The sequence below is a fragment of the Amblyomma mixtum genome, chromosome 3, assembly GCF_055824585.1.
Source record: "Amblyomma mixtum isolate Tamu chromosome 3, ASM5582458v1, whole genome shotgun sequence".
NCBI lineage: Eukaryota > Metazoa > Arthropoda > Arachnida > Ixodida > Ixodidae > Amblyomma > Amblyomma mixtum.
Genome location: NC_143014.1, coordinates 64,752,994 through 64,770,138, shown reverse-complemented (window position 1 = coordinate 64,770,138; position 17,145 = coordinate 64,752,994). Strand labels below are relative to the sequence as shown.

General features: G+C 45.6%; 1 protein-coding gene across 2 annotated transcripts; it reads left to right on the top strand.

Moving 5' to 3' along the window:
- The first annotated feature begins 84 nt into the window (after positions 1 to 84).
- par-6 (partitioning defective protein 6) lies at positions 85 to 16,112 on the top strand. Of its 2 annotated transcripts, none has more exons than XM_089579495.1 (5): positions 85 to 181; positions 248 to 350; positions 5,740 to 5,965; positions 7,505 to 7,914; positions 14,918 to 16,112. In XM_089579495.1, exons 2-5 carry the CDS (start codon positions 285 to 287, stop codon positions 15,179 to 15,181), a joined length of 966 nt encoding a protein of 321 aa, XP_089435621.1. In that variant the 5' UTR covers positions 85 to 181; positions 248 to 284; the 3' UTR covers positions 15,182 to 16,112. The 2 variants fall into 2 exon arrangements, with proteins under 2 accessions (XP_089435621.1, XP_089435622.1); XM_089579496.1 differs by having other exon boundaries at positions 112 to 130.
- Positions 16,113 to 17,145: the final 1,033 nt, after the last annotated feature.

Sequence of the window (17,145 nt, the reverse complement as noted above, 5' to 3'; positions counted from 1 at the left end):
TTAAATATCTTGAAAATGTTTAACGAATAATGGTTAGTTTTACGCGTTTGTGCATCAGTTACAAGGGTGTGCTCATAGAGCGCATGCCGAGCGCAGCAGCCGAAGGGCCGAAGCAACCTGCGGGCCTGCGGTATGCGATGACGACATTTTTGGTCGAGAGGAAGTTTGTGTGTGTGTCATGGTGTGTGAGCATGTCTGTCGACTTTTGTTTATAAAGTTTTAATCACGAACGTTTGTACCGTTACAGGACATGTTAGTGCTGTAGTCTGCTCAATGAACGAGCAATGTCCAAACCGCTGAAGAATTTGCATCATCTCCAGAACGGCAGTATTTTAGAAGTAAAAAGCAAGGTAAGTTTCAGTGTGTTCTAGGCCTAATTTGGCAGGTGCTGTCTCCCCTTAACTTCATTAACGGTACTTCGGTATTTGCGTTCTTGACAAATGTTGTGCCCTTTTAAAATGTCTGTTGTTTTACTTTGTCACCCCTGCAGTTTGCAGTGCGTAAGTACGCGTGACATTCATATTCCGAGCAGTTGAAACTTTCTTTTCGACTTGATTACGTCAAAAACTGGAGGCTTGTTGTATACCTTATATTGTCTAAATTGTTTACATTTTTGCTTAGTTCGTGTTAAGGTATGACAGAAGGGAGCGAAAAAGTGATCAATCCCCGTGGCACCGTTGTCGTGTCATGTCCTGGTTGTTTTTGGCGGCATTCATGCCAAATCTTGACCTGCTTTCTTTAGGACAGCAGTCGTGTGTCTTGACTGGCATATACTGCCGGTGGAGACAAATGTCGCGTATTCACTGCATCCAAACTGGAACGTTGATGACTAGAATTCAGTGTTCGGAATGTGTATTCCTGCATAGTCTTGGTGCGTGGGGAGGGCACGCCTTTTTTTCACGGGTGGCTGCAGCCTCGCCAGGCGCCAGGAATGCATGCAAATGAGAGCGGATTTCAGCCCTCCTCCTCGCTTTTCCTGCATGGGAGTCAACTTAATTGTGCTAAAGGTGCCGCAGTGTTCTGCGTTGGGATGTCATTCGGAGCACTGCCATTTTATCTCGCAAATAACACATAGAAAGTCGCCTGTGGTATTCGTTTCATGCCACTGTTTAAAATGTTTGTTGTTGAAAGAAACTTACCTCTGGCACTGTAATTTGTAATAATCGTGAATTTTGTGTCATGGGAATTGTGCAGAAAGCTCCATTTGTGTGATTGAGCGTGTGTTAGGCTACCACTGAAATCAGTACGAGGAAATGCACACAACAAAGCAGATACCACCAATGTTTTCTTCCTTTTTATGATTTCTTGCAGTCAGCCTCAAAGTGCAGTGCATGTCCAACGGTACCTTGTTTCAGTTTGACTTCTTTTGCAATAAAATGAACTGTTTGTGGGTTCCTAATTAGCACATGAAACAATTAGGTAGCTGTGACGTTTTTTTTTTTTTTTATGGAGCACAAATGCGCTCTTGAGTGTCATTCTCATGTGCTGAAACCGATGCCAGTAAATATGAAGTGACAGCATTGTTTTTCACTTTGTACATAATGCTTGAAATTAAAACGAAAGCTTTGTGATTCCTTGAATACTGAACCAAATGAAATGCTTTTGGTTCAGTTTTCAAACTGCATGAATTTGTAGGAGTTAAGAAATCTAGTGGTGTATAGCTGATTGATGCAAGTGTATTTGGCACGGCTGCCACATTTGGTGTCAGCAGATCTAGCTCATAGGTGTATTTATCGGGTGTGTCATTATTCGTAAAGTACTGTCAGTTCAGTGTGTTTTGTACAGTTTTGGATCTCTTCATCCAGCTGGCAGGTACTGAACTTTGCCAGATACTTAACTTGGCATTAGATCTAGAAAGTTGTGGTTCAAAAATGTCTTGAGCCACCTTTGCGGCTTTGTGGTTATGGTGCTCTGCTGCTGACCCGAAAGTTGTGGGTTCGATTCTGACCGCGCCAGTCGCATTTCGATGGAGGCGAAATGTTAGAGTCACGTGTTCTTTGCGATGTCAGTGCATGTTAAAGAACCCCAGGTGGTCGAAATTATCAGGAGCCCTCTACTACGGCGTCTCTCATAGCCCGAGTTGCTTTGGGACATTAAAACCCCATAAACCATAAAATCTTCAGCAAGTTTGCCATTTGAGGAATCTTTTAGAAATACTAATTCGTGTATGGTGTCATTTCTGGCGATCATAAGTGGTACAGGACGTGTACCATGTTGAGACATACCTACGAGTAGAGGAGTTAAACCTGGGCGGATTGTGACGGCAACATAGCTTGTTAATGTACGTTTGATTTGGGAAGTGTTGACACGTATTGCACAAGTGTAGCCTCAGCTCGATGAAACTTAAATAAGCAAAGTGATGTGAAAGGAGCATGCCACATCGGTGACTGGTCATCTTGTCTTGGTCAGTATGTTATTTGCTGTTGAAAGTGCTCTGTTAGTACCTCTGCCGGAAACCTTTCCAGCATTGTTAGCATGACTCCTCAAAGTCACGAAGGAGGAAATCTGCCTCTTTCACAAGATGTGGCACCCTCTGGGAAATGGGTGAAAACTAGTTGAAAACAAATGTACATGGGGGATGCAGGCACAATTTGGTTCCACAAGGCGCCAACTGCGCCTGCAGAGTGGCAAGTGTATGCTCGACAGCTGCCACCATCTGTCACTTGCGCCTGTTGCGAACCTGAACTGCTCGTGCGCAGTAGGAGCTTGACGGTTTGTTTTCAACCAGTGGAGCTTGAGGAAGAGAGGCATGCATCCGCAGAGCGGCTGTGTGAAAAAAGGCGCAGTGGTGCAACAGTGCAAGCACAACTGGTGACTGCACTGTGGCATTAAGGAAGCATGCCTGTTTACATGTTCAAGGTGCTGGATGTTCTGTACTATTATTGTGTGCCCCAAAATTTTCAGGCTTCAGTAAGGCATAATTTTCGAGTGCAGATAATGTTATCACCTTTAAATTAGGTTGTTGGCATCGGGTAAGTGTCAGCTACCTCTCTTTCATGGGCAAACGTAGTCTTACTTGGGACCTTTCACTTGTGAGCTGTTGCAGAGAGATATGGTGGCAGTTTTTTTATAGCTACTTAAGAGTGAGTGGTCATTGAACTTGTTTCACTCAGTCCATGTGCTTACGCTTGGTGCCAGTGCATCAATAAAAGGAAACAAATGATAGTAAAATGAATGGGGACATTGACGTTCTAGCCTGCTTTGTGTTAAAACTTTCCGGCTCGGGCAGGCTCCTATGACTCACAATTAACCAGTCTCACTAGAGCAATGTACTCTGCCATCTTGCATATAATGCAGCCTTTTTACTTGTTTCTGAACGCCATTGAGAATATGGAGGGCCGGTTGTTTTGCCGATTGTCATTGCTCCAAGTCCTAAATGACGCCCACTATTTTCGCTGTAGCACAGCTGCTCGAATGAACTGACACTTGATGCGGCACAGTCCTTTAGTTGCAAGTGCGCAGCGCCCTTCGGAGAAGGAAAAAATATTTGAGTGGCAGTGAATGTTTGTTGTTGCTCGGGAAACTAGCATCTGCACTATGGATTTTCTGCCTGAGGTCATTAGCTTGTTATCTGCTAGTTCGGCACATGTTTTTTGTTGGAAGTTTTATTTCCCTTTTTTTTTTTCCCCTCATTTTGCTGCTAACTGCCAACAAACAGCACTTGTGCAATTGCTTGATGGTTAGTGTAGGCTGCTGAGTGCAAAGTTGTTTTTGCTCAAAACTATGGCAGCTGGATTTTGGCAGGAGCGTAATGTAGAAAGGTCACTGTACAATGTAATACCACTTGAACAAAGTTCTCAAATAAATGAGCTTTTGAAAAGTCCCCTGCCGAAACACCAGTGTGTCAAGTGCAAATGAATTTCAGTTGTACGAACCCCAACACACTGCAACTGGAAAGCACTAATGTAATGGTTCTGGGTCAGAATGGATCATTTCAGTAGACTCGTTGGAATTTTCAACCCTGAAACTTCATACACTACAACTTATGAAACTGCACAGCTTGGCGAACTTTTGCAGCGGCATACTTTCAATTGTGAAACTGTACCGTGCCATGTCTGCTTGACGTTGGCATAGCTACACAGTTGGGTTGTAGCCTGACAAGTAGCCACACATATTGGCTAGTGCACTGTCTGTCCCTGGTCATAGTCATAGCTGCAGCCAGATGGCTATTGCATTTGGTGGAGCAGTGCAGTGTTCTTTGTTTTTGAAGTGGCAATGCATTTTGTGTTTTCAGTGTCAATATTGGCAGAGTTGAGCAGAAAATTACTGCAAGTTATCAGTTATCAACGATCAACTAGCTTACAAATTAATTGATCACAATATATGGTGTTTTCCTTTGCCACCATTAAATTTTGGAATACTTTCCCACTATCGTTGAAACCATAGTCGCCTTTTCTAAATTCAAGATTGCTAAAGATTTTATTTTTGTAATGTAACAACTTTTTATACTTTTTCTTTTCGTTTGTTCTTTTCAATTCTCTATCCTAATATTCCTTGTACAGTTGGTGAACTTGCTGTTTTTGTATTTTTACGCGTGTTATTTGTTTGGGGCCCCGGTACAGTCCACAGACTGTTGGACCCTATTTTGTGTATCACTATGTATGGTTCCCTTTATACGTATTCAGTAAATTTGATTTGATTTGATTGATTTGAACCCGCGGCACCTTCTTCAGGGTTGACTGGGTAAAAGCAAGAGGCGCGTTTTTTTTTTGTTTTTTTTTCCACTGCCACTGCGGGGCACCGCTGTGTAAATCGCATGAGTTGGGGCACTATCCATCACTAACTGTCCATCATTCTTGTGCTGGCGAAGCCTCTGTGGAAAATTCTTTGTTTTTCTGATGTAGCTGGGGGAACAGTCAGCCCAGGGTATTTTGTAAACAGTGCCGGGTGCTCATTCCTTCGATGCACGGTCCTTCATGCCTCAGTTGATGGACCGCGCGTCACAGGAACGAGCACCCGGCATCATTTACAAAATACCCTGTGCTGACGGTCTGCCAGCTACATCAGTGAAATGAAAAATTTTTCACAAGGGCTTCGCCAGCACAAGAACGATGTTCAGATTTTTGAATGAGAATGTAGTGCAATCGCAGAACATTCTGAGGACTTGGAGCATCGTATCACCTTTGAGCATGCCAGGGTTGTTAACACCGAGCCCAATCCATTCAAGTGACAGTTTATAGAATCCTAGCTCATACAAAACTCACCCGGAAATGTAAACTGCTCTCGGGGCTCCCTTCCATCAGTTCATGTACATGGCCTTTACAACATTGCAAAGCCCATTCCCTGCCAACAAGCTACGCCCAGTTGTCAGTGCCCCAACTCGTGTGACTTGCATGGCTGCAACTCCAGTGCTGCAGAGGTTAAAAAAAGCGTGCTTGTTGCTGTCACCCAGTCAACCCTGAAGGAGATGCTGAGTTGGCGCTGAAACATCAGTTTTCCTACGAGACTTTGGTCTGAGTATTTTTTTTTTATTTTTTTCCTCTAGTTCTCTCAAGTGCAGCTTTAACAATCTATGCATCTTTGTTTATGTCACGCTCATTATTGCCACCGCATGTCGCTCAGGTGCGCCAGCGATCGCCGTGATCATAGGGTTGCATGGAGTTACTGTACTCACTATATAGTATTTATCAGCGAGAAAATTGGAGTGTTGGCACTCCAGGGCCAATAACACGGAATAAGTACATCTAATAACTATTTATGTGGCATCACTAATCTTGTCTGTTTTTTTCTTTGGATCAGTTTGATGCAGAATTTCGTCGATTCTCGCTGGACAAGGCAGAGCTGTCTCGATATGAGGAGTTCTGCCGCCTTATTGAGAAGTTCCACAACATTGGTGAGGTGCCGTTCAGCCTCTGCTACACGGACCCCATTCATGGTGACCTCCTGCCCATCAACAATGACGAGAACTTCGCCCGGGCTGTTCAGTCTGCAAGGCCATTGCTGCGGTTACTCATCCAGCGGAAAGGTGCTACAAGGAGCTGTGCTGCATTTACTGTCAAAACAAATGCTTGGGGACACATTTGCACTATGGCCTTTGAACCAGTCAGTAGTCTCGGCAGGGTGCTTGAGTGGTTGTAAAATCACCTGTAGGTGGTTATATATACAGTAAACTCTTGTTAACTTGAAGTCTTATAAGCCGCAAAAAATACCAAGGTAAGCAAGGTTTCGGCATATGCAAAGTAGTGCCTGAATTTTCAGTGTACTGATTATGCATTGTAGAAAATGTAAACCACCTATCTGGCCTTGCAAATTCCGCGATGCAAACATAGAACTCAGCAATAAATAATAATGAAAAATGTAGCGTAAGGGCATGGCAGCACATAAACAACCCACAAAGAGCGTACTGTTGCGCTGATGACGCAATTAATGTCCATCTTCGCCTCTGCTAAGACAGCGCCTCTACTTGTGGTAGAAGGGGTTGTAGCGAAGGCTGCTGCATCGCATGCACTCCCACTATGTCTGTCTGGGCATTGTTGTCCTCTCCCCAAGTTTCAAAGCCAGCAGTGGAGGCAGCATGTGTTGGCTTCGGCTTTTGGCACTGGAGTTGTGCAAAATACAGAGTGGCACAGGGCTCCAGTGAGAGGCGCACAGTGCTGCATGTCAACATGGATTTGCTCGTTGGCTCACAGCACTACTTGAGAGCTCTACGAACTGCTATCTGATGGCACATTTTCTGTCAGTGTCATCTCATGTCATATGCCTTTTGGGTGCTGTGATGGGTATAAAAGGATGAAACAATCTCCTTCAATTTCAAGATGGCCACTTTTCTGCAGGCTACAAATGCTTCTACCTGTAGACCTCATTCATGCACGAGTGCTTCTGTTGCTATGGTATAGCTTGTATGACATGTCAAGGGAAGTTCCCACTTCACCTTTGAAGTCATAATTTAAACTTGGTGCTTTAATAAAGTTCAAAAGGGTTGAGAATTGGGCGAGTTGTTAGTGAGCACTTGTGTTGTTGTCATTCTGTCTCTGTCCCTGTCCTTGTGGTGCCACAGCAGTATGAATGCTTTAATATGTCAGGTGTATTTTGTTACAGAACACATAGCAGTTAGGCATTCGCTACATCATCCATTGCTTTGGAAGAAATCATAGAAGGTAGCCTTTTGACAATACACTATTGCTGTAAAATAGCTTTGAGGAAGCTTTCTGTTTGCTGAAAGATGTGTCTCCTAGAAAAAACTACTAGAAGTGACAGAAGGCCTCAAGGGTCCCAGATGCCAGCTTAGTCTATAGCTTGCTACAAGTAGCGATTTAGGTTCATGTAGCATGTATCATTCATTTCACTGTCATGTAGTGATCGTTAAACGAGCATTTTCATTTCTGGCAGCAAGCAATATCTATGAAGGACATAGAAGGTGGCAATTTGTGGACATTGGTACTGACAGTGGTGTGAAACTGGATCTTTGTTTTGTCACCTGTGCAGCCTTTGGAATTAAAATCATGAGTGTTTTTGTGATTGGTTGTAGCTACAATGTAATGCATTTTTCTTTGTGTGTGTGCAGGGGATAGTCGTGAGGAGCTGAATGGCTTTGGAGCCCCTGGAGCTAGCCGCAAGAAGCGGTTTCTGGGCCAGTACCTTTTGCCAGCTGGAGTGCGAACTGCTCGGCCTGCCCTGTCCATTTCATTGCCTGAAGATTTCCGCCAGGTGTCCTCTATTATTGATGTAGATGTGGTGCCTGACACCTGCCGTCGAGTGCGCCTTGTGAAGCATGGTTCAGACAAGCCTCTGGGGTTCTACATTAGAGATGGCACCAGTGTGCGCGTCACACCACATGGCCTGGATCGTCTGCCAGGCATCTTTATTTCACGCTTGGTACCTGGAGGTCTTGCAGAAGGCACAGGTCTCCTGGCTGTCAATGATGAAGTTTTGGAAGTGAATGGCATCGAGGTTGGTGGCAAGACACTAGACCAGGTAGGTCCTTTTTTTAATGGCACATTGTGCAGTTAGTTTGCTATAATATGTACTTTAAAAAATTGAAGTTGAAGAGGAGTGAATCAGGTTTCTGGTATTTGTCCCTGTGGAATAATGCTGTGGTTGAAATTTTAAAATGAGTCAAGTGCCACACAAGTGGCCAGGGTTGCAAGGTGGCCAAGTCACTTGAAGTTCAGAAATATGTGCAAAATAGTATGCAGACCAAATGCTATGTTATTCAGTTCTGTTTTCTTGTTGTGTTCTGTTGCATTCTGTGGCAGTGTTTGTTGTGCTTAAAATGAGCAAAGGGGTAGTGCATTGAGCAAGGCTTTTGCTATGAGCTAACGGCTGGTTCTGTTGGCTCATGTGCTCCAGCTGAACATGGTAGACAATGCAATGCAAGCTGCCCTAGTACGGAACAAGAAGTTTAGTGGTCCTCATACACCCGCACAGCCTTTTCTTACTGATTGTGGACCCCAGAAATGCCTGCTCAGATCTGAAATGAGCTGCATCATGTGGCACAAACTGTAGCACCTTTGCAATTAACTCAAAGTACATTGTGCAACTACTGTACCTAACATAGTATTGGGCTTTGCACCTAAGAAGACTGCAGCCAGATCATTACTTGGCTTCATTTTTACGTGAGCTGTATATAGTCTAGCCCACTTATAACAAACCTGATGGTTGCATGAATTGTGTTCGTTATATCCCAGTGTTGGAGTTGAAAATACAAAGATGGCGTTTGATTTTTTAAAAGTTCGTTATGCACATCTGCTCCTTCGGAGCAGACCCTATCACGGCACTTTCCAAGCTCTCCAGTGTGCTGAGACTTTTGCTGCTGATGAGTGGCTTTAGCCATGCATTTAATTGCAATTGAAGTCTTCTTGGTAACTGGTGGTAAGTCAGCCTCTTCACCTCTGGCTGCACTTTTTTTCCACATTTTTGACAGGGTGCAGCCCTTACATGGGCCCGGCATATTTTTTGTAAATTTTTCCAACTACAGCAGAGCCCCGGTTATGTGTCCCTTTTTATTTGCTGCAGCACACATTTTTATGGAGTAGCACAGTCCCGGCGAATCCTTCAGATACACAGTACATGGGAAGCATAGATGATAGGAAGCAAGCCCGACGACCTGCACAAATTACCTGCTAAACTGAGTTAGTGAAAGTGTGTTTAAAACAGGTTGCCAGACCAATTTACTTGCAAACATCATGTGAAGTTAAGATCAAGATCCTTCCAAGATCTGGTGCTCGACTGTCAGCAGTGATTCCTTGGCTGATAGTTCAGAGCGGCACGCCACGCATGCGACCCATGGCAGTCTGTTTGAGGTGGCATTTGTCTGGCCTGCTTTTCTGCGTGCTTTGCTGTCAAAGGCTTTGCGGAAATCAATTGCATTCATTTTAATGTGAGGTTATTGCGTGATAGTAAACTGCTAACCAAGTTAGACCTTTTACAGTAAACCGGCAATAGATTCAAAGCACTTCCACTGCAGCTTTGATGAGAAGCACGCTAGGCGTAGCGACACTGGGCAGATAGCACACTACTACAGTGCATGTCGCCAGCACCCCGTGGGCGGCATGTCGCCACAAGGAAATGCACCTCTGGCATGGATACTCCCCATTCTAGTTCTTTGCGCAGCATAACGTTTTGTCCTTTCTGGTGCGTACACCAAGCGCATAAGGCGAGTTAGAAGCGCTGAAGCACCATATGGTTGCGGCTCCAGGCGGATTGCGGCGTGTGGGACCAGCTCCCACAGTAACCTTCCACATGTGCAAAATTATGCACACATGAAGCAGTTCTTTTGGCTGACCCTTTTTTTTTCCTCTAATTGCCGGCTGCCAAGTTGGGGTGCGGCCCTTATAAGAGTATATACGGTATACCCTTGTCACTTGGACAACCTCATTGCCCATTCAGTCTATGGCCATTAGAATTCTCTGTGGTCATCCAGGTGCGCCACTGCCACTCAGCCAATTTCAATTATCATTGAGTACTGTAGATGTGATCCAACAGACGGCACTAGGTGTAGCAGCATTGAGTGAAAAATCAAGTGAAGCATTAATAAAACAAGGTGAATATTGAAGTGCTTTTATTTTAATTGAAAGTTCATTCAGAAAAACCTATCCAAATATTTCACAGTTCACCACAATCCCAAGACAGCGATGGCAGGCCAACAATGGGCACAGTGTGCATTTCATTTCATAAGCATCCACTTTTCGCTTGAGAGGCTGCCACAGATCAGTGACCTTGTTTTTCGCATTCATAGCTACTGCCATTGCGGCACTTGTGGCATTTCTGGGCACCATACTTGTAGGCACACCTTGGTTTCTGTTGTCGCAAAGCACACTGGGTTACGAAAACTGGCAAAATGAAACGACGCAGTACAGCACGCAGAAACGACATTGGTTTGTTTACATCTGACCACTGGATAGTTGGCAGAGCTTGCATTTTTACTACCAAATAAAAATTAATTTATGAATTGGTTAACATTGTTTAAAATTGTGTGTTCAAATCAAATTTTTCATTACTTGTGTTAACTTTCTCTATTGATCACTGTATTTACTCGCATAATTTACGTACCTTTTTCTTTAAATTAGGACTTCAAAAAGGGGGTGCAATATTAAAGGTGCACTGAAGAGGAATCTGAACTCGTCTTTTTGCCGCGGGAACTCAATCTACACGTTCCGAGCATTCTTAGAAATTTCGATTTATTGCCCTGTGTGGTCGATTTCTCTAATTAAATCGAATTAACGTCCGGCTCCCGCCTTTTTTTTTTAATTCTGCCTCGTACGGTGGGCGGAGTCGACCGACGCGGGAAGTGCCTTTCAGCCAGCTCCGTGGAGGCTTTGCTTTCCCTTCATTTTGTTTTCTAGGTTTCTGTGAATAAATAGTTTCATTTGCAGATAATATAGCCGCAAAATAAGCCCGCCGAAATAAAAATATGCGCGGACTATTTGCTTCTACGGACTACTACGTATTACTCCGCCGATGGCAGAGCGGCAAGCCGCCACGGGACTGGGTGAAAGGCACTCCCCGCGTCGGTCGACTCCGCCCACCGTACGAGGCAGAATTCAAAAAATAAAGGCGGGAGCCGGACGTTAATTCGATTTAATTAGGGAAATCGGCCACACCGGGCAATAAGTCGCAGTTTCTAAGAATGCTAGGAACGTGTAGATCGAGTTCCCGCGGCAAAAAGACGAGTTCAGATTCCTCTTCAGTGCACCTTTAAGCAGAGATTTTGCAAACACATCCTAAAAAAAACAAGGTCATAATGCACAATACAGTGAAATCTCGATACAACGAACTTTGTGGGGTCGCGAATAATCGTTCGTTATTTTGAAATATCGTAATAATGAAAGACTCGCGAAAAAAGGTAGTAGTATTACTGGACAATGAAATTACTGTACCTTCAGGAAGGGCACACGACAAGCTATGTAATTTTCCAACAGGAACGCAAACGAGAGGTTCAGCGCTCGTTTATTCGAAGAAATCCGTGATTCTGGCGGGTGCGACACAGGCGCCCCAGGACGAACTCGTCAACGTCGTCAACTTTTTGGTGCACAGAATCAGGCACATCGCTACAACGTCCGATGAATGTGCGAAGTTTGCCTATGGATGCAAGAACCTCCGCACTAGACACAGGTTCGTCCGCTTGGTCTGCAGGCGGCGAGTCGGCATCGTCGTCCGGTTCATTTTCTTCGCCGCGCTCTTCATACTCGCGAACGCTGCTCACGATGTCTTCTACAGTCAGCTCTGCTGACTTCAGGGCAGCATTTTCCGACTCGGCGTAGTCGGCAAAAGTTACAGAAGAGTCTACAGAGAGTTTCGCAGTGACTTCAGTCCGCATCTCTTTTGCGCTGTCGTTATCCGTGCTATCAGCGTCATCGCAGTCTTCTATGTGATGCAGCGATTTCACAAGGCCAGCTTTCCTCCAGCAGTTGTTGATGGTCGAGGCCTTTACGTTCCACCACACCCCAGTTACCATTTCGGCAGCCTGGCGGACATTTATGGCTGTCGGGAGTCCGAGCCGAAGGTTTAACAGCGCTGCACTAGGCGCTTCCGAAACGATGTGTTTCCTTAAGCGTGAACTGCCGTCGCTTCATCTTGACGCTGGCGCCCGCAGAATTCATCGTCAGCACAGTCAACACGCAGCGGCGAGAAACGACTAGGCCTCGCGTTCACGGCGGCCGCACACACAAAAAAAAAAGGCGCGGAGGTAGTCACATGCACACCGTGGGAGAAAAAAAAACGGAGGAGGAGAGACGAGCCAACTTCCGGTTGCGAGGCGGCTTCGGATTGGACTGGATTGTATCGGATGCCTGCCCTTGGCGATTAGCAGAGTTAGCGTGTGCCTCTCGGGGAGTCGGCTCACTTCTCCGGGGTAAGTTCGTAATAATGAGGTGCATTTATAATAGATGGGCAAATAAATTATGCTCGTTATTCTGAAATGTTCGGTATTTTGAAATTCGTAGTAGTGAAATATTTTTACATTGAAAATATAGATATTTTGGTGGGGATTTTGAAAAAGTTCGTAAATATGAACAATTCGTTAATGTGAGGTTCGTAGTAACGAGATTATACTGTATACATACTGTGTATTGCCATCTGTTCATCAACCCCCAGCTCGCACCCCGCACTGGCCAGAAAAAAACTTATTCAAATTCAAAATATAGGACATACCGTATAAACGCATCTAAGGGCCACACTTTTCGTCATTCGCGGAGTATTTGGACTTCGAGTTGGTGTTGTGCTCTGGTGCACGCTCATCCCTCAAGAAGCCGTGCAGCATGTCCGCTGTCAATGCGCAGCCGTTGTTCCACACTTCCATCACACAGAAGAGCAGCTCTTCTTCCAGTTCTGGTAACTCGCATGGTTTGCCTCGGAAAGCGCGCTTTTTGCAGCTTGTGTTTCCCAATGCATCCTTTTGGTTGCACCAGCATCAGACGCAGTTCTCGGCCACATAGGATTTCCTGCCCACCGCACACTTGCCATGTTCGAGAGCTAACTCTCAGCCGTGTAGCTGTTAAGGTGCTTGCCCATCATGCTAAAACAAACTGCAGCGCTCTGCGTCAGCACGCGAAAGCCACAACTATGGTGAACTGACACACTTAACACTCCACAGCAAGCTGGAGCTGGCGATACTGATGCCGATGTGGATAACGGGAGCTCGCTATGGAGGAAAAGTTGACGATGATGATGGTGACCCACATCCTCGGGCACCATCCATAGACAGCACTTGGAAGCTCATGTGCGCGGCCTCTGTGACCAAGCGCACCGTTGCTTGCAGCTGGAGCTGATCACGGAAGCCACGGTGCATGCATTTAGAAGGCTATTCCCGCGTGGGTCGTGGAAAGTTCAGGTGCGACCCTTACACAGCTGCACCCCTTACAGGCGTTAATACGGTATACCCCCCTCTTGCCCTACCCCTCATCATGTAGTTCTCCGTGGGATGGCCTGACTCCTGACGTCCGCAGCTGAAAGCAATGTACGCTCAACAATACAATGGCAAAGCCAGCAGTCAGAGGCAAATGGAGCTAACAGGAGATAAACCGGTGGCCTTGCATGCAACCTGGCTGACTGGCGACAGATCCAGCAAATGGTTTGGCAGTTTCAGATACCGACGCGCGCTGGCGGTTACCGGAGGTTTTCTCTCGCGACTGTTCATCCGGGAAAGCGACTGCCAGCATGAGCTAGCCGGGTAAATTGCGCGCAGTTCTTCCCCTCACCATTTTCACCTTTCGTAGCTGCATGTGGCGACGCGGCCACAGCAATCCTTTCAAGCCTGCCTTGCACACACTCGCATGCACGCTGGTGGTCTGGAGCAGCAGGGAGCATAAAATGTGCAATTAGTTTTTTTTTTAACTGTGGTGATGAATTAGGGATGCATAAATTATGCGTGGCCGCAAATTATGCAAGTAAATGTAGTAGTTATTCTTTTCAACGTTTAGTGCGTGCAAGGCTCCTCTCAAGGGCGCTCGAGATTTCAGTGGTCATTCGGGAACTTCCATTGAGTTGATCCCCATAGAGTTCTATGCACATTGAAAACTGTCATGTGGCACTGGCTGATCCCTATAAGTTCGATGTCTATTGACTCGGTGGGCATTCAAACTAATAGTGTGACAGGGGTTTAACAGGGATGCAGAGCCAAAGTTGACACAGTGCACGTGTGTGCAGAATGTACAGTCTGCTTTCTGTGCACTGCTTGCATGTGGAAGGAGCGCAGAAGGTGGAGAGCTGATACGGTTGGTAGCACACACCTCGTGGCTGGCTGCACTACCAAGGCATACCACATGACCTGTATTCAAGCTTCTAGATCGGCGACGGATTGGGGCTTGTTGGTGCACAGAAGTCATTAGTCCTCATCCTTGTCTGTCTGTCTCTGCATCCGTGTTGATTGAAGCGCTTCCAGAAATGACACTGCCATTGGTTGATCACTGACCATCTGCAGGAGTTTCGCTTTCAGTGCCCATCGCTCTTCTTCCACTGACATTTGGCCGAGCTGGTACACACACACATACCGATTGACCTTGTATCACATCGGCGCGCTTGGCTGGTGGCTAACTCCAGTTTCAGTAGCGTTTTTTTTTTTCCTTTGTTCTCTTGGGAGCAGAGGATTCACGGGAGCTGGGAGATGCTCATTGGCCTCTGCACCATCAAGAAGCATGCTTTTTTCAACTGCAGGGGTGGGTTCACAGCTCTTAGTTCACTCCGAGTGGTGTGGTCACTGTTCTCCATTTTATCAGACACATTCCATTTTATCCATTTTATCAGTTGCCTTAATACATATTGTGATGGTAACACCACGCTCGTTCATATTAAGTGAGCATTCATAATAACTGACTTTTATAAGTGGGTTCGACTATGTGCGACTGTGCGATTTCCTGTGGTGGGTCTTTTGTGCAAAATTGAGCCTGCTCTGGTAAGATCTGCTGCAGCATGGCCTTTGGAAGGCTGTGGGTAATTTGTGCCTGTCTGCACCTGCATGAAATGGTGTGTTTGCTTGCAGGTAACTGACATGATGGTGGCCAATTCATCCAATCTGATCATCACTATCCGTCCAGCAAACCAGTGCAGTGTAGGCACACTGCCTCGAAGGGGCTCTTTTGGCCGCTCCTCACAGATGTCGCATGGATCGCACAATTCCAACCCATCCGTGGTTTCGGATGATGACCGCTTGGATGAAGATGAAATCAGGGACCATACAGCTGGATTCGAAGGCCTTGACGAAACTCCGCCCCGCAGCACCCATGACGGCGTAATCACTCTCTGACGTGTGCCCCCACGCACAGACCCACTCCCAGGGACTCTGTTTTCTCCCCTCTCTCTCTGTGTCCACCAGGAGAGGGGGCTCTCTCTGGTGCTGCAGGCAGAGCCCCTTCCCCGCACATTTCGGTTCGAGGGCATTGGCTGTCAGGCGAGTGTTGCTCATTTCAGCCAGCCCCCAGGCAGGCTCGCTTGCCCAAGCCCGTCCAAGGAGCCTTGAGCAGCACCAGGATTCCTGCAACAACCTCTGGAGGCAGCTGCAACAGACAGCTGCAATTGAGGCTTTCTGTTTTAGGGAAAGACGCTATACAAATGCATACCATATATATTTTTATACATTAGACAGGCCCATAAAGGGACGTGTTGTGCATGTGTGACATTGCAGTATTTTTCCCTGCAGTGTGTATGAAGCCTTTTTTGTTTTGTTTTAAACAATGCTGACTGTTACTCATTTTCATATACGATTTTGTGCATAGGTTACACCATTTTGACAGCCTCTTGCTGCACTGACCTTTTTATGTGTTGTTATTGAAGTTGCCTCTTCAAGTTCCATAGGTGCGAGTGGCGTGTGCATTCTTGTGTATTTTTTTTAATTGATGAATCTTGCACATTCTGTGCTTGCACTGACACTTTTTAATTTTACCTTATTTTCAAGTGGACTCTAGATGCTTCCTTTGGCACGCTTTTTTCTCAGAGCTCAAGTGCCTTGTAAAGAAAACTGTGCATCCAGAATTCTTCCACAAACATTGACTCTGAAGGCAGGCCTTCATAAATGTGATTGCATGGTTTTTATGGCAAACTTTGCATTCCAGGACTTGCACCAAACATTCCTTTTTTAGTTAGTGACTGTAAAGTTGAATTGCAGGTAATAAAACTTTGCTACAAGAGATCTTGGCTAAGTTCTGGTGATTTGAATAAATTCTTTGGTTAATTGCTGACTACAGTTTGAGATCCATTTTCATTGTTTGGTGTTGGTGATAAGCAACTGCAGTTTTGCTGCTGGCCATTGCACTATCCGTGGTGCAGTTTGTATAGCTTGAAAGACTGCAATGACTACTTGTGTATTGGTAGTGATGCTGGAAGAACATTTCCACACACTGCACTTTTATGGTAGCTGGTACATAGCAGCACAGGGTGGTTAGACAGCTAGTGGTGAGGTTATACTGGTGCTTGACTAAAGCTTGATCCATCGAATTTAGAGATTTTTCACGGCTGCTGTTTATAAAGCGGATATAATTTGTGCAGGGTGCAGTAATCAAAGGTGGTCCCAGAAAAACTTGGCTCAGAGTATGTTTCAAAAAGGAAGTGATGCACGTAAATGCACTGTGTATGTGCCGCCGCAGTGGCTTAGGTTGTGGTGCTCGGCTGCTAAACCGCGATACGCTGGTTTGTTCCTGGCCACATTTCAGTGGAGGCGAAAATCTAGACTAGTGTACTGTCTGATGTCAAATGCACGTTAAAGAACTCCAGGTGCTCGAAATGCAGATGCAGCGTCCCTCCCTGAATCTCTTTGGGACGTTAAACCCCGGAAAACCAATAACCAGCATTGTGTATGCAAGCAAGGTTGGGGGACAGTTAGTGTAAAGCTGAAAGTGGCTTTGCTAAATGTCCAAGTGCACTTGAATTCAACACTGTTTTTGAACATAATAGCCAAAACCTGAGGAAACACTACCTGTACTGCACACTGAATGTTCGGCAAATTTGTAGGTGTTCAGTTCATGTACATGCGTCTTCACAAGGAACACTATAAAATACTGAAGCATATCAGGCACTTGATCAAGCTAGAAAGCTTGTATTGCCATTGTGCCTGCTCTGCAGATCTGGCAATGACACCATGCGTTATCTTTTGGAATGCCCAAGCAGTCTTAAGTTGTGCTGGGAACTCTGGTGGACGAAGGCATAGAACCACACCCGTAATATTGTGGATGACAATCTTTCCATGACATTGGACCGCTGAAGAAAGCTTACTGT